The 24,254-nt window shown below is 37.0% G+C and overlaps 1 protein-coding gene across 4 annotated transcripts in view; it reads right to left on the reverse strand.

Annotated features, from left to right (window-relative positions):
• Positions 1-51: 51 nt before the first annotated feature.
• Positions 52-24,254, reverse strand: part of pdxdc1 (pyridoxal-dependent decarboxylase domain containing 1) — a 55,203-nt gene continuing 31,000 nt past the window's right edge. For 2 of the 4 annotated variants that reach the window (XM_052021152.1, XM_052021153.1), the window contains exons 14-24: positions 22,471-22,551; positions 18,146-18,209; positions 9,269-9,357; positions 8,984-9,089; positions 7,842-8,013; positions 7,142-7,260; positions 5,804-5,925; positions 3,939-4,031; positions 3,412-3,508; positions 1,682-1,786; positions 52-931 (exon numbers count right to left, since the gene is read on the reverse strand). In XM_052021152.1, the coding sequence (XP_051877112.1) occupies positions 642-931; positions 1,682-1,786; positions 3,412-3,508; positions 3,939-4,031; positions 5,804-5,925; positions 7,142-7,260; positions 7,842-8,013; positions 8,984-9,089; positions 9,269-9,357; positions 18,146-18,209; positions 22,471-22,551 (1,338 nt within the window). In that variant the 3' untranslated portion in view covers positions 52-641. The remainder of the gene's footprint in view (positions 932-1,681; positions 1,787-3,411; positions 3,509-3,938; positions 4,032-5,803; positions 5,926-7,141; positions 7,261-7,841; positions 8,014-8,983; positions 9,090-9,268; positions 9,358-18,145; positions 18,210-22,470; positions 22,552-24,254) is intronic. The other 2 variants (XM_052021155.1, XM_052021154.1) reach the window with 1 other exon arrangement.

The following is a 24,254-nucleotide window of genomic DNA, read 5'->3' on the forward strand; positions in this document are numbered from 1 at the left end:
GTGCAGCAACAGAATAGGGATGAACTGTACACCCAGCTAACACCACATCAATTCCTTTAAAACCATACATTTTAATATTTTTCCAGTAATAAATTTGAATTACACTTAACAATTTTTGTTTTTGGTGAACTAAAAATACAAACACCATTTTTTTTCCTTAGGGTTTGTGAATTTAAATTAAGATGTACAGAATGGGTGGTACAGTTAAAGAACAAAACCACCAATGTGCAAAATTAACAGCAATAGAGTTTTACTAGTTTTAAAAGTAATTACAAATTAACCCATTTATGGGGAAATAGCATACTTCATTCTACTGCAGTTTAGGAAGTATAGATTTCTTAGCATTCTACAGAAAACTGAACAATTGCACTTAAGATTTACCCCTCTTCCCAGATTCCATTAGAGGTCAACATATTAAAATCAAACTTTCAATTACAATCGGCAGCGGGAAACACATGAAATTCCTCATCATGTCAGTCATGTGCAAATCCTAATTAAAGGCATTGAACAGTAGTATCTTACTGTAGTATTATATGGCACAGTTTACTTACAAAGATTCCATTTATTCCCAAATATTGGACATGTGCTTTTTCTGAATTTGAAGTCTTACTGCTAAAAAGGTGTTTTTTTTTGTCGTTGTTTTATCTAAGACTTTCTTTCTCCAAATCTTCAGCTTCTGCTGGTACAGAGCTTGGGTGAACTTCTTGTATGTTGACACCATTTGTATCAGGTTTATCTGTGTCACAGTCTGAAGGAAGTTCCAAATCATCATTCAGCTGAGCCGAAGGTTTGTGAACATTTTCAATGTCAAGTCTGGTTGTCACATGAATGGCTTGAGATTCCTCTACTTCCTCTGTGTGACTCACTGAAGAAGTTTCACTGATCACATCTGAAGCAGGAGTCTTGGAAGACCTTCTAAACATTTTCTGTCCTAAAAAGGCATAAATTGCATTACGTATGCCTATCATTTGTACTGATAACTTAGTCAGTACTATTTAAATCTTTAAAACTGAATAATGTCAGACTATACTTCAATAATCCAAACAAATATAAACTCAATAACATAAGCCCTAAATCTGATATTTCCAAACTAAAAATAAATTCTGGAAATACTCAGCATGTGGAAAGAGAAACAGTTAATGTTTTGGGTGAAAGAACCTTCATCAGTTAGTTTTAAGTTGCAGAGTCTTTGACTTGGCAACCTTAAATGTTCTTTCTTTTTCCATTCATGTTGCCTCAACTGTTGAGTATTTGCTGCTTAAAAAACATTGCTGTAATCTGTTGGAGGAACCCAGCAGATCAGGCAGAATCTGCTTGAGATGCTATTCAACCTGTGGAGTTCTCCTAGCATCTGCAATCTCTTATTTCCAATTTGATTTTTACTTCAGCTTTCAAGCAACTGCAGTTCTTTTTTTTCCTTATTTCTTATATACTTTTGTTTCAGGCTGGCTTTGCTGTTGTATTGATAATGGTTAGGTTAATTTATCTTAAATATAATCTAACAATTCAAGAATCAATGACTTTTGTTTTGAATCTAGTATAGAATCTCACTTATTGAAGAGATAGAGAAACAATACTTAACTGAAATACTTAATCAAGGAAATTAAAAGTAATTTTATTTTAAAATCTAATTATTGATCTGTAAAGCTAACAAACGCGAATGTGAAAACCAAAAACATACCTGGTAACTTGTGTTTAGTGTGTGCAACCGTAGGTGTTGTAGGTGGGGTTCCTCCAGAAGTCTGGGCTTTCGTTGCAAACACATTTTCTGTTGACTCCAGAAAACCTGAAAAACCATTTAGAAGAAATGTAGATTGAAAATAAAAGGGGAAAATGGTAAAATGCATTATTAGAATGTTTAAATTCAAATCCCAGCCAAATTTTTAAAAATTGTATATCCATTTATTGAAGGTAAATGCACTCATCAGCAGTGCTTAATACTTCCAAAGAAATGACCAATGCTTTAAAAGGGAAAACTTAGTAACTGAAAACTTAACAGGAGCATAAGTGGTAAAGGCTGAGTTGGGGGTAAATTGCAAGTGATGATGGGTTTATTCATCATTTTTGCCATTTAAGGTTAATGAAAACTACACACTGACTTTGAATCAATATTTCAATCAAACAGTACTCCTGCACACTAAAATGAGCATTTTTAGTCAATGCGAAATATTCAGCCATAACAAGATATTTGTACTCATTTAACACATTTAGTTTGTGTTATAAAAATGAAGTGCCATCTTGTCCCAATAAAAAAAAAGTTCCATGTTTTATTAGTATTTTGTCTCATTTTGAAATGAACATGATGATGCTTAAACAAGGATAGCATCAATTTACTGGTGGAGGGCCACAATTCTAGTCCCCCAAAACCAATGTCGGATTGTTGAGATAAGTGGTAGAGTTGGTGATTGGATTATAGTTTCTATCTTTTGACAACTTATAAATCGGTACAGTTGGTGCAAACTTGTACTGCAACATACACTGAAATTCAACTTAAGGAAACTCTCCACCGATACATTTCTTCGAGCTTGGATGCAGTTTGTATTTCCCTCCCAAATGCAACTCCAAGAACAAAAATCTCAGCCAGAGCCCCAACAATCAATTCCCTTGATTAACTCTCTGGAGCAGAACCACCTTATTTGATGGCAAGAATACCACCCACCAAGCCACTGCTGACTCTATAAACCATGGACAAAAGCAATAATAAAGGACAGCAATATCAGGTATTTTTTTGGATAAAATAATACTTGATTGGCACACCACCCTTTAACATCAAATCCCTGCACCACTGGTGCACTATGGCTACACCGAAATCTACAAGATGGAGTGCTATACTTCCCGAGTACATGACCTCTGCCATCTAAAATGACACGGGCATCACAGCTGCAAGGTATACTCTGCCATACACTATGTATACTTGGAAATATAACCACTGATATATTATCATCACACAGTCAAAATCCCTTAACTTCTCCATTAACAGCACTGTGAAAATACCTCAGTCACATTGACTGCAGTAATTTGAGAGGAAAGCTCACCATTACCTGAGGAAAGCTCACCATTACCTTAGAGGACATGTAAAGATGGGCATTAAATGTTGAAATTATCAGCAATGCCACTGAAAGTCAGTTCTTCTGATGAAGGAAATATGCACCAAGAGAAGTTTTTCGAAGTTGAGGGAAAAAAATTCTGATAACAATCTATTAATCCTTTCAATCTATTTTCAGAAGTTGTATGATAATGGATAGAATTAACATTATATTGCATCAGAACCATTATTCATTTGTAAATAAGCTTGTTTAGAATCATTGTTAAAAAGTATTTAATTCATTGAGAATGAGAAAAAGCTTTAAATGTATTACTAAAATTAGGATATAATTGAGAAAAACATTTGCAATAGAACTGATATCTCACCTCCTGCAAGATTGAATGATCTTCCTTTAATTGAGCTCTGGACTGGAGACAGCCAATTAAGCACTGAGCCAACTACAGGAATCTGTCGCAGGACTCCCTTCAAAGGGTAGAACATGACCAATGACATTAAGTGCACAAATATAAACACAATTATTTTCTTGCCTTTATTTAAAATTGGCCTGGTGCTACCCAACTTAAAACTGATGGACGATTTTGCTATCACCAACTTCACTGTGTTAATAAGTAAACTGCAATTATTAATTCTCTTGATGTGTTTGAGATGTCAGCTCACAATAAAACGAAATTGACAGCATTAAATCCAAACATTTTTGAATTAAATTATAATGTGCAGCAATAACTAAAGATTCTGAACTTCTAATGAGATAATGAAATCCTTTGGTCATTATTCTCAGACTGACATTTATTAGAATTTGTAATATGTTTGCAGAAGTTTGCTTTTCCAATTTTTGATAAAATCCAGTTCATTGAAACATTGGCACATTTAAACCGGAAGTACTTGTACCTACTTCTTCAAGGAGTTTAGCTTCACTGGCCTTTTGCAGCTGTTGCTCTGCTTCAACAATTCCTTTTCGGACTATCTCAGTCATGTTCTCCAACAACTTCAAAACAAATAAAAGTGGTAGGATTATTGCTGGTGCTCGTACTGGACATTAAATGTCCAAATATATCTTTAAGAATGCCACAGGTTTTCAGAGACTTTAACTTGTGTGTCTCTGCTCAACCCACATACTAATTCAACTAAATAAGGAAAAAGCCATAGTTCAGCCCAAATGGAATACAAAGAATCTACGTTGTATTCCACTTTCACTCTTTGTGAAACTTGTACAACTGGAGATTGACCTTTATCTGGACTCGGTCCCATAACCAAATCTTTAAAAAAGTCAACTTTGAAATTTCAAAATCATATTTCATTTAAAAGTGCTATTGTTTGACTACTTTGTAGAAATAAGCACATGAAAATTTTAGTTTCCCAATTATATTGCTGCTCCCTCTGTGCAGGACTTCAACCATTTCGTTTCAGTCTCTATTGTCACCGACTTTATCCCATACCAGCACTCTGAGCACAATGTTGGTCCAATTGCTGGTTAGTGGTGTTACTAATCAACGTGTTGCAATTCTAAATAGCTGTTTGCTTGTTCTTCATGGATTACAATTTACCAGTCTTCCAAGAAGGATAAGCTGCACTGAGAGGGACAATGGGAAATTGGCTAATGTGGTCCCATCAATCACTGTGACTGAATTTGATCAAGTACCAAACTTCAACAGTTCCTCCTTAATTGTAACTCATCAGATAAAGGGGATGTGCTTAACTTATGTATTATATTAATAAATAATTCCACCGAAATCATAATACACTAAGTTATAACAGTGGGGCATGAGGAGAAAAACCACTTAAGACACATAATGCACATAAAATAAATTTCTCCCAAGGGGTGGTGATTCCTTACAACTCTCTTCAAAGGATGGAGGAAGCAGGGTCTTTGAATATTTTTAAGACAGGTGTAGTTTGATTTGTGATAAACATGGGAGTGAAAGGTTACCAGGGATAGAAAGGAAAGAGTAGTTGGGTAATCTTCTCATGCTCCTAATTCAGATGTGTGTAATTACTATTTTCAAGGACAATTGATGAGAAACATTTTATTTTGTCCAAGCCGCTTAGAAAAACACAAAAAAACCCAGCTTTCTATATAAAAAAACCAAAGTGAGCTGTTCACACTTTCCAAAGGCAAACATTTCCCACACCCTTGATACTTCAAGTTCATGCATACTTTAGTCTTTAATAAGAGTTCTATCTGGGAGGAAGCTCACTGCAGCTCCCTGTACCTATACTAACTCTTTAAAAGAGCTCACTGTAATTGCAGTTAGTACTAGCAAGAAACCTGTACAACTATACTTAGAGCTGGAGATCAACCTCGATCTGGACTCGGGCCCATAACTCCAGACCAGTCTGACCCACATGCCTGGTTGGAGAGGAGATGGGAAGGGTGGAGTCTCATCTTCACAACACGGTTCCTTGGAACAGTTGGTATGCCTGCAGCTAAGGCTGTTAGTGTGGCAAGTGGCTGAATAGGACAGAAGTGAGCTTCTGCAGCTCCTGGGAAGGCAAATACTGAGTGGCAGAGTGGGCTGTCCACTGGTGCATGCTTGTATGTTGTGCACCACAAGGTTCAGATAATATAGCATTACTTATGTACAGCTTGCTTGAAGAACATTACTGTCATTTTTAAATGCATGTAGCTTTATAGCATTTTTGAACAAACTGTTAAAAGGATGCCATAGCCATTAATATACAAATTAAGTTTTGAAAAAGTCTTTTCCATCAGATATATTAGATTGGTTGATAAAGGACAACTAAAACTGTTGTACAGACCTTTGAACTTTCCTCTATTTCTTTGCCTGTTGCTGCAATGGTCTCCACAAGTTCTGGCACATCTAAATTGTCAGTTACCATACCAATATAAATGGCGTTCTTCTCCCTTCCAAACTCAGGCCCTGCAGATTCAAAGTATCACAGCGAATATTAGAAGTTGTATATGGGCTAAGAAATTAGCCAAAACTGTAATTATGATATCCCTCAAATAATATTGAATATGGAAATACACAAGTACAACATTGGCAAGGGCATTCACCATCCCTTTTCTACAAATAATCTATGCAATATTATAAAATGGCTTCATTTTCACTTTAATAAATTAATAAAATTGAATACTTTTTTCCTTTCTGGTCAGTTTGGTTCAACCAACCTAAACATCCTTGGATTAAGTACAATTTGAATGGCTACGTGAATCCTCATGCAAGTGCTACAAGGATACAATATATGAAGCTTTCATCCTAGCTCCATCCCATACTGTCATTTATCATCTCGGCTTACATACAATGAAATGCTCTCTGCTTCGCATAGAATTGTATCCAAAAAAGATGTACTGGATTCAATCCAGAAGAGTTAAGGTGAGAAGAAACAAAACCTTTGAATTGGAAACTTTGCCTACAAGCCAAACAAAAAATTTACTTGCTGTGACTTGTCCAGTGCTGTGACATTAAAACCAAAAATTCTGACGAAGGGTTTGAGACCAAAAATGTTAACTGTTTTTCTATATGCCAGTGCTGCCTGACCTGTTGAGTTTTGCCAGCATTTTGTGTTTTACTTCAGACTTCCAACATCTGCAGTTTTCGTTTTGGTTTTCAAAAATGAAAGTTTCTTCCATGGAAATTAGAACAAAAATGCTTGTTCTGTGGTGGTTTCATTCTCCTACTGACTGGGATTTTGCCCACTGTCCTTCTATTATAAAATAATCTCACCCTCTATTTCCTCTCCTTTACAATGTTTCTGCTCTCCTGTGTTTATTTCCCATATCAGCTTGAGGAAGTAGCTCTCAATTAAGTAGCTTAATAGCTCTCAACAAAGTGGCTTTGAAGCCATTTCAAAACATTGTGCTTTTAACCATATTGTTAGGAGGTCTGGGTCCACATACAGGGCTGACATTTATGAACTTGATGGGTTTTTAAACAGTAATTTCATGGTCACTATTACTGATCCCAATTTAACTTCACCATTTGCCACAGTGGGATTTGAACCGATGTTCAGTCCAGGTCTTTGGATATTAGGGCAGTTAAGTAACTATGCTGCTATATACCAGCACATACACGTGCCATTTTCTACCCAATTTGCTTTACACATTTCATTCTACAGGTAGAAGTATATTCTAACCTGTTGAGAACAACAAATCGGAGTCAAGTTCCTTCAATTTCTTTAGCAATCCAGTAGCGATTTTTTCCATCTCCATTAAATGTTTCTCAGGGTCAGGGTCTTCATTGTTAATTTCATACCTGCAGGTAATTTACATAGTTCAGTATTATTATTTGAACTCAACCAGCAGACAACAAATGAGTTGTATAAAGCTAGCATTTCACATTTATCTTTAAGCTCTGGGAGGATTCAAAGTAGTTCACTTCACATAAGAGTGGACTACAATGGGAGAGAAGAGCGGATATTATCGTTTTGGAGGGAGGAGAAATTTCCACAAGCAAGCTGGGAAAATATACAGAAAATAAACATGGTTATGATACTTTAATATCAGATTTTATGAATAAATAAAGCAAATCATAGGAACTGTAATTGCAATGACACCAGACATCATCTTTAAGTAGACCTGAGGAAGGATATATTTATTAATCTGGAAACAAAAAGGTTTTCTGGTACTCCAAGTAACCAATTGTATTGGGCAAGGAGATCTCGGACAATTTTGTAACTTATACTGATCCTAATCAGTGGAGCAATGTAGTTTATGCTAACTTCATGGTCCAATTTAATATTTTGGCTTGCAGAGTGAGTCTAGAGGCAACCATGCATATTCTTGTAGGTACTTCCAGAAAAATACTTCTGATTAAACACATTTTGTAAGGCCTACCGTATAGCACCTAATCCAGGCCAATTTAGATCTTCAATGTACAAAAGGCCAGCTGTCCTGTAAACCTCCTGTTTAAATTCTTCTCGAAGTTGTAAGGTGCTAATTAGGATGGGAATCTTTGCTTTCAGATGTTCAGCCAATTGGTCCACATGTTCTGGCTTGGTGTTCAAAACTAGTGAAAAAATGTGAAACTCTTTAGCATAACTGGTGGTAGTGTACAGCAGAATACCAGATAAATGTCTATTAAACAACTTTAGAATTATGAAACACGTGCAACGATTTATTTTGTCTCCTGCTTGTTTGGAAAAAGCAAATACTCATTGCTCTAGTGTATTAAATGTGTTGGCCTCATCATACTATACAGATTGTTTGTAAATATAAATAAGATAAAATGAAATAAATTATTTCATAACCATGCAATATTGTTAAACAAGAGATTTTCAATTGATTATGATTTAATATAGAAATTGAATATCTAAATTCCACTGATAGATACATTAAAATGTTCCAATAGTATTTTAACCTGCAACATAAAGAACACAAGATAAACAGACAGATAAGAAAGCTAGTGAAATGAGTAAGTATAGAGATGAAACATTTATGGAACTTGAGGTTACTACTCGCTCAGGTCTAAGTAATTCATGCATGCTAGATTTGTGACTTAACTGGTGAAACCTTTGCAGGGAAGTGTGAAAAATTTCATCCTTCCTAATATTTCTACAAACACCATTGATTGCAGAAGACTACTGGAATCAGCACCAGAAATGACCTTGGTAAAATGACTCGGGTAGAATATCTACCCAGCCAAGATAAAACTTAAGTAGTTCAATACTGTGTACAACTCTAGTTACAGACTGCTTGGCCTTCTGATGCTGGATGAAGCAGTGGTAGTCTGGATTAGATCACAATTTTGTGCTCAATGTCATCTGAAATTGAATTCAAACTTAGGTTGTTACTTGGAAAGTCCCTTCTCTAATTCTATATGGAATCCTTTACAACTATCAGTGTAAAAATAACCAATATCACAGAACAGCAGTCCCAAACCTTATGTTACCTCAAGAGGACTGAAAAAAAAAGTATAAGAAACATTTACATTAGATGCCAAACATAACTTAGGATATTTCTGCAGCTTCTTCACTCACCTGCTGCTGTAATCAATGGACTAAATCGTATACAGACTCCCTCATCTTCCAGTTCTACAACATCTATACCACTGGCTGGAACTAACTGTCCTAGCTGTTCTCCCAACTGTTGATGGAAATACAAAATATAATTTGGTGAACAAGTATAAAAACATAATGCACTTATTATGAACTTATTTTGAATCTCTTCAATGTTGTAACTGATCCAGAAGGATACTAACTTTTAACAATTTGTGATAAGACAAACAAATTTAACAAAACACCAATTTTATATAAAATTCTTACCCAACGATTCAGTGCATCTCCAATCTCACTTTCACTGCCTTTTATGGATTCCTGAGCTGCAGCAGTTTGATACTGAGCCCCATTTAGAGCTGAAATTGTTAATAAAAAGATCATAAGTTAGAAAGAAATTCTGTAGACATCTGTATAGATTTGTCAATTTTATCTTTTCCTCAAATTATCCCTGGAGTGGAGGGAACCATTGGGCTGGGGAGGGGGTACTGATAAAGGTATACAAAATGATGAGGGGCATAGATAAGAAACAATTCCCCTTTGCAGAGATGCCTGAAACTAGAGGGCATAGGTTTAGGATAAGCAGTAACAGGTTTAGAGGTAATCCAAGGAAGAAACTTTTCCACCCAGAGGGATCTGGAGTGCACTGGCTGCAATGAGTGGTGAAAATGAATGTTCTCACAATATTTTAGTAGTATCCAGACAAGTACTTGACTTGCCAAGGTATAGAAAGCTTTGGACCAAATGCTGGTAAATGAGATTAGTATAGACAGGCATTTGATCATTGGCGAAGTCATAGGGATGGAAGAGTATGGAACATCGAACAGTACAGCACAGAACAGGCCCTTCAGCCCACAATGTTGTGCTGACATAGCTATTCCCTCCTACCTACAGAATGCCCATATCCCTCCATTTTCCTCTCATTCATGTGCCCATCCAAGCCCCTCTTAGAACCCCCCAATGAATTTGCCTTCACCACCCTATCAAGCAACGCATTCCAGGCATCCACCACTCTGAGTAGAAAAACTTACTCCTCACGTCTGTTCTTAACCTACCTCCTCTCACCTTAAATGCATGCCCTCTGGTATTGGATCACTCAATAAAGGGAAAAAAAGATATTGCTTATCCACCCTATCTATGCCCCTCATAATTTTATACACTTCCAACAGATCACCCCTCAGCCTCCGCCGCTCCAGAGAAAAGAGCCCAAGTTTGTCAAGTCTGTTTCTGTGTACAATGCTATGACAACAGTTTTCTGTCACTGCTCATCCCTTGGCTCCCAGTGAATGCAGGCCTTAGGGAAAGGACAAGGGGAGGACATCATATCTCTGTCTGATCATTAGATGTTTGCAACTACCTCTTCAAGTGCACATAGATGGGTAAGTAAACAGAAGTAGGGAGCAGTGGGGTGCAATAACAAGGCAACATTATTGCTTTCCTGCTGATAGCAGCAAAGCACAAACCTGAGAATGAGAGCCAATAGAGTTTGGCAAGTAGAGCATCTATTGCAAAAACACCTGGAGGATGGATCTCTGGATGAGCATGAGGTTGTGAATGATTGAACTCAGTGGTCAACAAAGGAATCTATTGGAGAAACATAGCTTTCTGATGGCACAGACATAGAACAAAGTTTTAGTGCAAATGACTACATGATAGACTATAAGAGAGTTTGAAACTCAGCTCATGATCTGATAAGATAATAAAATTGAACGTGTTTTGATTTAGCTTGTGCGAGCAGCAAAAGTATCACTACAGACTTAATGGAAATTTTACTACTCAGCATCTAATTTCATTGTTGAAGCGCCTCTAGACATGTGTAAATATGAGTACTGGGATTGCCTGAAAAATAGATGTACACAGGAGAAGAAAAATACCTCTCAGTTACCCTTGGCAAAATGCTGGAACATGCCCATTGTAAACAGCTGTGACATTGCCCAAATTCTACTCTGTGCGCCATGAGACATTTATTTATTAGTCACATGTACATCAAAACACACAGTGAAATGCAGCCCACAAGTGTTGCCACTCTTCCGGCACCAACATAGTATGCCCACAGCTCCTAACTTGTAGGTCTTTGGAATGAGGGAGGAAACCGGAGCACCCAAAGGAAACCCACGCAGACACATGGGGAGAACGTACAAACTCCTTGCAGACAGCAGCGGGAATTGAACCTGGGTTGCTGGTGCTGTAATAGCGTTATGCTAACCACTACACTACTGTGCCGTCAACACAAAGGGAACAGTAAAGTACAAAAGCAAAATGTACATGATCTCATCTCCACCAATACCCATAACCCTTCCACAACAATGTTCCTACAAGTACAGGGAATGCAATGTCTACCATTTTACCTCCTCAACGTCCACTTTCCAGGTAAAGTAACAATTTACCCGCACTTTGTTCAATTTCATATACTACATTCACTGTTCATAACGTGGGTCCTCTATAATTTTGGAGACTATACGCACTTTGGGTGATCACTGCAGAACACCTACTTGACTGAGTGAGGCATCAAGGTGCCCTGTAAAACTGAAGTCAATGGGCATCAAAAGGGAGAACACTCCAGTGGTTGGAGTCGTACCTCGCATAGAGAAAGATGGTTGTGGCTGTCAGAGGTCAATCACCCCAGCCCATCTTTGCCAGAGTTCATCAGAGCAGTGAGGTACACTTAACCATCTTCAACAATTTCATTAATGACCTCCTTTCCATCATTAGGTCAGAAATGGCAATGTTCACTGATGACTGCACAACATTCAATTCCATTGCAAACTCTCAGCAAATGAAGCAGCCCATGCCTAAACGCAGCAAAAGTGTCAGGCAATGGCATCTCCAAAAGAGGATTCAACCAACTAGCCTTGGCATTCAATGGCATTGCCATTGCTGAGTACCCCAGCATCAACATCCTGGGGGGAAATCCAGAAACTCAGCTTGACCAGACGTATAAATATCACGTTTACAAGAGCAAATCTGATTATTCTGTGATGAATGACCTCCTGACATTCCACAGCCTTTTCACCATCTATAGGGCACAAGTTGGGGGCATGATGGAATACTCTCAACTTGCCTAGACGAGTGAAGCAGCAGCACCTCTCAAGAAGCTGAACAGTATTCACAGGACAAAACAGTCAACAAGTACCCCAAACATTCATTCTCTCCTCCTGTGGCTACAAAAGCACAGCAGTTACTCACCCAGGCTATTCTGATAGCACCTGCAAACACACTCTTTCTGCTGCCAAGGACAGTAAAGGCAGCAGGTACATGGGAACACTGCCATCTGCAGGTTCCCCTTCAAGTCAAACATCTTTCTGACTTGAAAATACATCACAGTGCCTTCTTCACCACTAGGTCTGAATTATGGAACTCCCTACCCAACAGTATTGTGAGAGTACCTTGACCAGGACTACAGCAGTTCAAGGCCAGCCTATCAAGGGCAGTTAGGCAGAGGCAATAAATGCTGTTCTTGACAGCAATGCCTAGATCCCAAATACAAATCTTAAAAACGGCTGCAGGGGTAATCCTGAGCTTACAGTTGCCTGTCATTTGATTTCTCCATTCTGCCTTTGCCCTTGTACATTGTTCTAATATACTGTAGGTCAATGTAAGCTTGAGGAGAAGCATATCACCACCTGACTGGACACATTATCGCTGTCAGGGCTCAATTCAATATTTTCAGAGAATCAGCATTTCCAACATTCACAGTACTTTCCTTTGGTAACTTTTGCATTCCACCCCATCACATACCTTCTCTCTTGCACCCTTATCATCTTGAAGTCTGTTTAGCTTTAATTTTTCCTATTCCTAGTGAAAGGTCTTCAACTACAAGCACTAACCCTCTTTCATTCTCTCTCCATGGATGCATCCAAATCTGCTGATTATTTTCAGCAATTGTTTTTATTTCAGATTTGCAGCTCCTGCAGTATTTTATTTTTGTGAAATGTGCAGTAACTTGCTTTTAAAGCCTAGATGCTCTTTAAACAGTTCATCCTTGAGTACATTATAGAAGCAGAATGTGAATATACTTTGTCAGTGGCAGGCATCAAATCATGATCCTATACAAGTACACAGAAAAAGGAAAAATATTCTCTTTTGTTTAGTGATACAAAAGCAGCAGACATGTAATAAACTAAATGGCTTACAGATCCTAGAGGGTGATTACTGCCAGTTCTCTGAAACAGTTGTTTGAGTTGGCTGACGTACAGATTGATCATGTGCAGAATGTTTTTCTCCCAAAGAAAAACACTCATGCAATGGAGATTAAAAATTGCATCTTGCCTACTGATGCTGAACAATCAAGATTGAATAATGTGGCTTATGGTATTAAAATACATTTATTTTGGACAAGATCAACTACAATTTTTTTTTATATAAGTGAACTTCAAAAAGACTGATCAATACTTCTTGTGCAAGGACTCGTGTTTCTATGCATGGTCTTAATTTTACTGCAAAAATAAAACTGCTCTATCAAACAATTGATGTGCGTTGATAGGTTTTTAAATATAAACTTAGAAAATGCCAGATAGAATGCAGTAATTAACAAGAGTATTTATTTATGCTACCATCTCTAATTTAGAAATAAGGAACAATATCCTAAGGTCCTTACATTCACTGACAATTGTAATAGAAAGGGACACTGAGCAAATAACAGAAAGCTTAGTTAAAAAAAAGAAATCTTGGGAAAAGGAGAGAAAAGATTATGGAAAAATTCCCACACAAGTGATGGCATAGTTGCTTTAGTTGGGTGAAGAAATGGAAGTATATGCACAAGGAACTAGTGCTGGGTTATAGCATCGGAGGCAGTTAGATAGGAAGTGGTACAGTTATGCAGACATGTAAATGAAAAACATGAGAAAAATTTGAAGCATTGAAGGACTTGCAGGTTAACAGAATGATGGGTGACGTATTGTGCATTGGTTAAGATAAAATGGTCAGGAAAGCAATAAGTGACCTCAACAATTTGGATAATGGACTGAGAAAACTGAAGTAATCAGATCTGAAGATGAGGAAGGCATTAAAGAAAGTTTTGGAAGCAGGCGGGTCGAGAAAATTACACAGGAGGCAATGGAATGTTTGTGATGGAAGTGCTGACAACTCATAAAAGGTTGATAAGAACACAGTGCCTGCAACAGATTAGACCAATCAAAAGCAACTGATTTTGTGAGTGGGTGGCTCATCCATGGAAACCAAACAGCTTGATTTTAGAGAGAAAATGGGAGTTTTATTAAAGGTGAGGCAGTAAACTGGACATTATCTTACACATGGAAGGTAATTTCATTGTTTGAAATTAAATGAGATGCATGTGCATGCTTGTTGATTTCAAAAGTGGTTGGAAAAGGAAAATAATAACTGGAGAAACCAGAAGTTTGTCCAGTAGAAAGAAATAAGGAGAAACAGAAAATCCTCATGGGGCTAAGTGAAGTTGGTCCTGAAGAACAGCATTTGAGCCAAGTGGCCCTGGATGGTAATTATAGACAGCGGGAAATTTAAAGCAAATGTGAGAATGTTATTTGAAGAAACTGGGATTACTTTCCTTAACAGCACTGAAGATTAAGGATGTAATAAATTATGAAGGAGCTGATTCTATGGTAAGTAACCAATGAGCAGAGATTTTTGATGATCATTAAAAGAATCCAGAGGAGAGGTGAGGGAAATTTGATTTCATGGCAAATTATGGTGACATTGAATCTACTCCCTTTAAAGATAATAGGAAGAGATTCACTGCTAACTTTCAAGTGAATTGATAGGTCCTTGAAAAGAAAAAAAAATGAAAGTTTGAGGAATGAACAGGTGGAACTAATTGGTACCTTCCAAAGAGCAATCAGATACAATGGAAAGAATAACAAACGATCTGCTGGAGGAACTCAGTGGGTTAAGCAGCATCTTGGGGAGGGAAGGAGGGATGGGGGTGGGGGGAAGGAAATTGTAGGAATTATCGATGTTTTGGGTTGCAACCTTGCACCCTAAAACAAGGGCAATTCCTTTCTCCCCACAGATGCTGCTCGACTGCCGAATTCGTCCAGCAGATGGTTTGTTGCTCCAGATTGCAGCATCAGCAGTTCCTTGAGTCTACAATGGAAAGAATAGCCTATATCTGTCCGTTATAAGATTCTATAGTTCAGTGTGTTATGGACTCAGTGAATGTCCCTTTAAGATAGAGAGAGTGTGTGTGTGTGTGTGTGTGTGTGTGTGTGTGTGTGTGTGTGTGTGTGTGTGTGTGTGTGGTGTGCTTACGTCAATGGAAGATAAAGGATGTAATGACGTTGTGGAAGAAGAGAGAGAGAAGGGAGAGAGACACCAGCCTGCTAGTGTTCTCTATCGATGGATGAGAAACAATAACTGTGTCTGCCACTGAAATCCCTATATGGAAGTTGGAAGGTAACAGGTATTTGTGTGGACGACCACGATTCGGATGCTTTTCGGGGTGAGGAAGTCACTACCGAGTAAACACTGAAGTGTCGTTTGGGTTCCATCGTGGAACATTTGGATTTCGTATTTACTCTCTCTATGCTTCTCTACGTCTACGTCTTATGTTCAGACAACGGTGGTTGTTGAAGAGCCCTTACTCATGTTTCACCTTATGGCTTGCAGAACTGAACTTTAAGAACCATTCCTGAACTTGGAGTTTGGGACTTTGTCACACACACGCACGAAGAGTTTAGTTTTGGGGTTAACGTTCAAGGTTTAACATTTTGGAATTCTAACATACTAACAATTTTACTTCTATTTTACGTATTATCATAAGTAGTGATTAATAAAATAGTTTTTAACACTGAATCATGCTCAGTGTGTTTCTTTTGTTGCTGGTTCATGACAAGTGGAAAATATCAAACTCACTATAGGAGCAGAATGTATTAATGTCTGCTTTTCCCTTCACCAATTTCTCTCTGCAAGGATCTAAAGGAAGAATATAAATGGCAAACCTATTTTTAGCAAGTGCTCTGGGAGAGAGATTGACCTTAATGGGAAATAAAAAAAAAACAATGATGTGCTGTCATGCCTCATTTAAAGAGCCAAATATCAACTAAAGTTCCTAAGAGGCATTTCAAAGCAATTCACCAAAGGCTTCCCTGACAATCAACACCGAAAGAGAAAGTGTGTTCTTCTTCAAAGACCCACATAAAAAGAGCACCACAAATGTAGCTTTTCAGGAGCCCTTTTTCCAATTCTCAGAAATTGCTTCTAACCCGCCCAGAGGGTCATCTGGAAGAAAAAAAAATTTACTGTAATTTTAAAAAAATCAAATATCTGCAGATGTGGCAAATCTGAAATAAACACCGAAAATGACGCAAGATACCAATTATTTCCACATCTATTCATTCCTCAACAGGTCAGACAGCATCTGTGAAAACACCAGGGTCAATGTTTCAAGTGGAAGAAGAGTTTGATGAAGGGTCTTCAATCTGAAATGTTAATTCTATTTCTGTGTCCACAGTATTTTCTGCTTTTTTTTCCTACAAATCCTGCTGTTGTCCACCATCAAACTGAAGCCAATATAGGTATTGATCCCACAACACCACCTCATGCTCTTGGGAGAAGTGATGGCTGCTTCAAAATGATAGTTTTATAATTTTCTTCATTATGAAATAAATAGACATTACAATTATTGGTTCATTTTCAAATAGTGCAAAAGTCACTACTGTATGTTTGGGAATTACTTTTTGAAAAACTAGTGCATATATGCAATATTGATAAGGACTGACCAGTCCAAGGAATTTTATTCTATTACTGGAAATGATACCCATTTTTCAATTCATTGCATAACTTTAAATTGCACGCACCCACAAATAGGATGGATCTACTTGTATCAGTCATTGAAACAATAAACCTTCCCCCCTTCCCTTCCTGTCCAGAATCAAAACATTTTTAATGAAGTGCCCTCTGTTCCAGCATTGGGCAGGTGTTGTACTTGTCCCAAATAAGCAAAGACCAATGTACTACAGATGAACTTAACAAGGAATGGTCACAACCCAGTGGTTGTAGACACAGCTCAGTGGGGTCTTGCACTTACTGCCAAGAGAGGGAGCCCAGCAGCTTCAGGACTTGGTGCAGTTGCTGCACAAGAGCAACCAAAAAAGACTGAAGAGCTGAGTTTGGGCCTGTACTCCCTGGAGTTTGGAAGAATGAGGAGTGATCTCATCAAACATGCAAGATCCTAAGGGGGCCTTACAGGGTAAATGTTGGGATGTTTTCACTAGTGGAAGAGTCTTGAACAAAGGAGCATAACTGCATAAGGGGCCTGTCATTTAAGACTGAGGTATCTTGCAATTTCTTCTCGCAGAGGGTGGTGAATCTCTAGAATTCTCTGCCCAGCAGGTGGTGTGAACTGGACCATTAGAAATACTTAAAGTGAATGTGGATAAATATTTGATAGACTGAGGAAAAGTAGAGTTTGGAGATATGGCACAGAGGAATTGAGGTCAGCACAGATCAGCCATGATCATATTAAATGGCAGGGTAGCTTGAGGGGCCCAGTGACCTACTTCTGCTCCTATTTTCTTGTGCCCTGAAGATCTGATGGAAGCTGAAAATGAACTATTCTCATCTATACTTGAATTAGCATTCAGTATGGGACTGTCACCCTACAATCCCAACACTCGCACCTTTGTTACCCAAGATTCTCATTTCTGAGACCATGTATGCAAGCACATTTTTCTTGGAACATCCACGGCATTGCAATCTGAATAAATGGTTGCATTTCCCCATAAACAATAGATCAGTTCCTGAAAATGCACAGCTATAAACAAGCTGAAGCTATTTTCCCCCACTCTTAAAATTAAGTCACAGAATAGATATGTTTACCTAATGTAACGTCAGGAATCCCATGATATGATCATTTATCCTGCGCCAAGTGAAGAGCGACAGAAAGCTTTAATACCTCATCCAAAAGACAGCACTGTTGACAATCCCTCACCACTGCAAGTGCGTCAATCTAAATTATGTGCTCAAATTCTAGAATGAGGTCTTGAAGCCTGATACAGAGATAAGTGAATGATCACCGAGTCAAATTGACACATAATTAAATATTCCAATTCAAGTTTCTGAATATTAAACCTATTAAACAGATAGTTTATTCTTTAATCTATAACTGGCAGTTATAGAGATTTAATGAACTGAACAATAACTGCTAAGCATGAATGGTGTTTGACTTCTTACCAGATTTTGGTTGCTCCTGGACGAATCTAAAAACTACCACTGGAGAATTGAATTCATCTTCAACCTTGTAATTATAATGAAAACAAATATCAAGTCCTCATCGATGTTAAGAAATAATGTTTTGGATATTTGGTTTATGGACATGATTATTTGACTCAAATAAAGAGGCACAATTTTTTTTAAAACAGAAATCATTTATCAATTAATCCCAATGATCTTTATGGTACAATGTAACCACTGATAGTTAAAGGAGAAGTGATATTTTTAAACATTTTTCTCTCGGTCTGATTCCAAACACACTGAACTCTTACTTTGATCTCAAAGCAAAAGGTGAACAGAGCCCATAAACCAATTTCTAACAATAAATGCTCTTTTAGTTCTACTTCAATGCTTATTTCAAACACAAAGCAGCAAAATACAACCCAAAAATAGTAATAAAAAGCCTTTGACATTTTCTATTTCTGGGAGTTATATTCCTTATGAAAAATTAAAAGGCAAAAATATAGAGGCTAATGCACTGGTATCCATATAAACATGCTTGATCCAAAGAGTTCAAAAATACAAAATATACTGCAATCAATATTTTATACTTCCTTATTACAGACATAACATCCATGCGTGATCCCTGATATCCAAAACTTTCTTCCATTTTACTAAACAATGTATGCCACACAGTTAGTCTTGTAGCATCAACTAGATAACTGAATGGCAGCCAATTAAGCAAGCACATTTGGAGAGTTCTTTTGCTGAGCAAATGGAGCACTTAACAGAGTCACATGAAACTCACTTGCATGATGTGTAGGTTCATTGCTAATAACCTAACACATGACTCTCGAAAGAACTGCATTAAAAGCAAGTTTCAGCCAGTCAGGGGAGTAATGTGGGTGTCAGTCCTGGAACAGTGGTTAGGTCAGTTGAGCATGGGAAAACAGACAAATCAGAACATTAAAATGATTTTTTATTTGAAGTGAGTAAAGAGATAAAAGACACAATAATACATAGCAAAACACTGGATTCCCCAATACTTTAGGCATTAGAGACGGAAGGATTATAAAATTAGATCTTTGATCCTAAACCTGTGCCAGATTAGATTTCAAATGGGAAAATTGTAGGAATATACGTCAGCTTCAATGTTTATGATCTTAAAAGAGTTAGCCAAGTTGTGCTGTCCCTGACTGCCGTCAAGCAGCCTTTGCTGGATGCTGCTATGTGGAGCTCAGGTGAAGACAATATCAAACTGTGATGCTTCCAACAACTGATTATCCTGCTGGCACTCACCGTCATGGCTCAGACATGAAAGGCCAATTGAACGAAGTACCAGAGGGTGAGCGGCATCCAGCAAGGAATTAACATCTTCAGAAGAGGGGATGGAAAGGAATTTGACAAGGAAAGAAAAATAATATAGTAAGAATTAGGACTTGACTCTTGGAAGGAAAGAGGAGAGTGAGGCAGCGTAAAATGTATTTATTTTTGATTTTAAAAATTGTTTTAGTAACAAAATAATAACTATATAAAGTTCAAAGTAATAATTTTCTTCCCCTGCCCTTGTCTTCACTTCCAAATTTCACCTTTGCTGTCTTACCACCAATTTTAATTCCCTTTCTGCACACTCAGTCAGGCTGAATCAGAAGATTACAAAACCTTAATATCCTAACTAGCCCAGGAGTTTCAAATTCCACAGCCAATTATCAACAAGACCACTTACTTCCGACTCCATGAAAGGGTCCCTACTTCAGCCATTCTGATCATGTCTGGATTTGATTCATCTATGCCTCTTCTATTTTCAGTAACAAGGTACTTCAACCAAAATAACCTTATTTCTGTCTTGTGTTTAGCCAATCCCTTGCCTCACACCAGCCTCCACTGGCTTGTTTTTCTGTCAATGTATTACTTTTAAAACCAGATCCTATATTTGCCACGGATCTCTGTAGCTTCCTCTATTCTTGTTTTTCCACCTACCCACCTGCATCAGACCCCAAATCGCAGCTCTAAAACTTTTCATCATACATTTCCTTTTGCTTTCTCTTGGAAACTCCCACTCCAATTCGTTTGTTCTTCATGTTTTCCTTTGCAACCACACCAAAATCCACATTTTCCAGTGTATCCCTCAATAAGCTTTGAGAGTCCACGTTTATGACTGATCCCTGCAGTCATCAGTCCAATTCCATTTGTGATGCATCTTTGGATTTTGTTAAACATGCTCTAAATGCAAGTAGTTATTGTAGTGTAAAGCAGTTTCCAAATTTGAATTAGCTGGGACAAATTTTACAAGTCCACAAAATATGGTTTCTTTTTGTTTTTATATGTTTAAATAAACTTCCTGAATAAATAGGCAATGATACACAAAATCATGGCTTTGCTTCTTGGGGCTATAGGAGGAACACCTGATGTTTCTACATTACAATTGCCAGACCAAACAGAAATATGGAAGGCAAATATGAATATCTATTACATTTTTTTGGCAGTTTTCTAAACTAATCCTGCCTTACTTTAGCTCAGTTCTTAGAACTCAATATGATAATGATTCAAAATTCCAAACTTTGAGAGTATCTATTCTTGCCTGAGAATTACTGTAAATGTTTGATTATTTGTGAAATTAACAATAAATCTTGTTCAGTAATTTCTTTTACCTACTGGAATAATCTGTATTTTTTTTTACACAATCTCTCTGCTGTCATTATCCCATTTAACATTAAAATTATTGAATTACAAGGTTTTGCAGGACTGTTTCAAGATTATACGATGAAATATTCTGGGATTGGGTGAATAATAACTCATTTACTTAATCTTTATTTAAGAAATAAATTAAGAATAAAAGGTAAACACTTGAGCATTAGCAACTTTAGAATCATCAATAGAAAACGTAGAAACAAGTAAAACAGTGATGATCAAGAAACTTCAATTCTGAGTACTATTTCAGGATTCCCTAACTTTTCTACCTTAACTGTCGGTATTCTTAATTGGGCTGGAATCTGAATCCACTGCCATAAGCGTACAGATCTGATGAGTGGTGCAATAGTCTGTTTAACACTTTGCCATCAGATAAAATGTCTATCAACTTTGGTTATAATTTTAGCATTTTATGTAAAGAAGTGTGTCGTAACAGTCAATGTTTAAAGGAATTTTTTTTTTAAATGCAAAAAACCCACTGAGCAAAATGCATTTAATGAGCAATCACAATAAATTTTAATTTTTGACAGGATATGGAACCTTCTGCTTAAATATATGATAGTCCTATGAAGGCAAAGGGTCAACACAGGCTTTAAATCCTTTTAGATCTATAATCTACCCTGTCACTCTGTACTTGTTTACACTGTTATATGAAGTATTTAGTGGCATGCTTTCATGATGTTCCTTGATATGTCAAAGGCCTTTCATTGCCATGCAACTAGTAAAAAAAATTTCAATCATTCTCTTTTCAGAAACAAAATAGAATGAATATTCTATTCCATGCATAATATGCCATGCACATACAGCAACCTGTATAAGGTCTGACTGACACAGTAAGCAGTCAAAGTATTATTAGTATACAGAAGAACAGCAAATGGGAATAATTTGCACATGATCCATTTACAATCCACAAGATTTTCTAATGGAATTCACAAAATATATATTCCATATATACTTGCAATGACAAACAACACCTAGGAGCTACATGCCTCAATGAGGATAGAAGTGGTTAGAAGGCTGTTCAGCAATGATCACAAATAGCCATTTGGTGTGGTAGGGTGAAGCACCATAATCAGCCATCATTGAAATTGTGAAATTGATATACTTATGAAATCATCTTAAAACACCTCTTTCCCAAAACATAGATTCACAGTTAACGTCAAATTTGGTTCATATGCATTTACTTTTCAATTGAGATATTCAAACATGTATAAAATAATTCATCCAGTCAGTCTAAACTGGATTCGAATTAAAGAGATATTTTATAGAATAAGAGTTTTGGAAAACTATCTGCAAGAGCAGCTGGAGATATTCGCTTTGTCGGAAAACTTCATATTATTTGTCCAATCAGCAATCATCTTGAAAAGCAACCTGCAGCAAATTGTGCTCTATAATCCATGCAGCTCTCACCAATGTAAGGCACAATGAACAACCCCTTTGCCATCTACAGATAATTATAATTAAGGTCGCTGTTTTTAATAATATTGTAAACAGTAACATTCTGAAGGAAACAAGAATCCCTAAAGTCAGAAAATTGGAATTTGAATGGATCATGTAACTTTACATCTTTTAGCAGCATATAATTAATATTTCAAAAAGAATTGGATGCAAGTTAGCATAAGCAGTTTAGCCAGTGATATTTTAATCCCACCTACTATTGCCAAAACAATATCCCCCAAGATATTCCCTACAGATTTTCCAGTAAATGTCAGTTCCTTGCGTTTGGTGATCATCTCCTGAAATGATTCAGTGAGACCAGTTTTATTATTAAACATTGTAAATTAGAAAATAATTCACAAGCTACTTTCATGATTACATCTGAATGCATGATCAATTGCCAAATAATCAAAATGAGTTTTGACATCTGTGGTTGTGTTTTAACCTAAAGTTAATATATGTATCCACCAAAATACTAATAAAGCAGCTAATTCTCATCACCAAATAGAGATCATTTCACTAGAATAAAACCTGGGCATGGCTTTCAAGTCTCTATTAATGCTGTCTGTAGCAGCCTTTAAAAGTTCAGGGGCATAAGCAGACAATGAGCTCCTTCATATTTCTTGTCCCTGCCCCAGCCTCCCAAAAAAATTACCTTCATTCTGCAGCAACACTGGAATGCCCAGTGAAGTTAGACTGATCTTAGTAAACATTCAAAATGAATTAGAAGCCCTATTCCAATATGCAAAAGAGGAACACTTTGAAAATGAATAAACCAAACAACTAGCAACGGAACGATCAGCATACTATTTTCCATCTTTAGTTCCCCTCACCAACTTCATAATCTTGCTCCAATTACGTTACCAACTTTAAGCTGGTCAATCTCCTGCAGCCTCTTTTACCAATTTGATCTTGCGCTGAAACTCCATTCCCATATTCTTTCCATCACCTAAGCTGCCTATATTATTCTCTGCAACATTACCAATTTCTGATCCTGGCTCATCATGGTAGCTATTGCATCTGTCTTTCCTGTCACTAGCAGCTATTCCAATGTGCATGTGGTCATCCTCCAACTCAATCACACCTTGCCTTAAGAAATAAACATAAAAGCAATTCTGCTCATCCATGTTCTTGACAAGCTAGTTTTTGACCCACATTATCTCCTGATAATGCAACACTTCTATCTTAAGGTGCTCAATTTCTGATGATCGCACTTCTTCATAGCCTTGTCCCCAACCTCACTCTAACTTCCACATGCTGTATACTCCCCTATCCATGGATATTTACTTAAACTATTTGCACCTCAATTTTGGCAGCTGGACCATTACCTAAACCACAGAAATAAAGGTGATAGCTTGCCAAGGTCCAAATCCCTGGAATTTCCTATTTAAACTTCTCTTTCTTTTTATTTACTTCCTCTTTGATCAATTTTTAATTGCCTTTCTAATATCACCCTCTTAGAATCAGTTAATTAAATGCTTTGGTCTAATCTTTTAGTATAATGTGTAATTTTAAACGTAAATAGTTGTTGTAGTTCATCATGAGAGAAGTACCCAGAGGCTGCTGACAAGTTGTTTCCTCTCACGTTTAGAACATAATTAAAATCTATTTTGCAACACATTCAATTTAAATGTACACAAAGAATGTGTATCTAATTTTTGAAATGGATCATTATAGTTTACATCCACTCATAACGGAGATGGATGAATAATTTCCTTTTTAAAAGTGGACCAAGTCTGTTGACAAAAAGCATTTTAAGTTTATTTTAATTAAGATCTTAAAACAAACCTTTCCTTACAAACGGCAGTAAAATAAGATTTAGATAGAAGATTAAAACCACATCCACAAATCTCAAAAGTATAAAACACTAAAAGCAGGACATTCATGCATTTTCTTTGCAAAGCATTCAGGAAAATAATTAATTATGGTGCTTACAAACTAGCATGCACCATAAATTTCCTTGGCTACATTGCAGAAATAGAGTTGATAGGTTTGCTCAATA

The sequence above is a fragment of the Pristis pectinata genome, chromosome 8 (assembly GCF_009764475.1).
Source record: "Pristis pectinata isolate sPriPec2 chromosome 8, sPriPec2.1.pri, whole genome shotgun sequence".
Lineage (NCBI taxonomy): Eukaryota > Metazoa > Chordata > Chondrichthyes > Rhinopristiformes > Pristidae > Pristis > Pristis pectinata.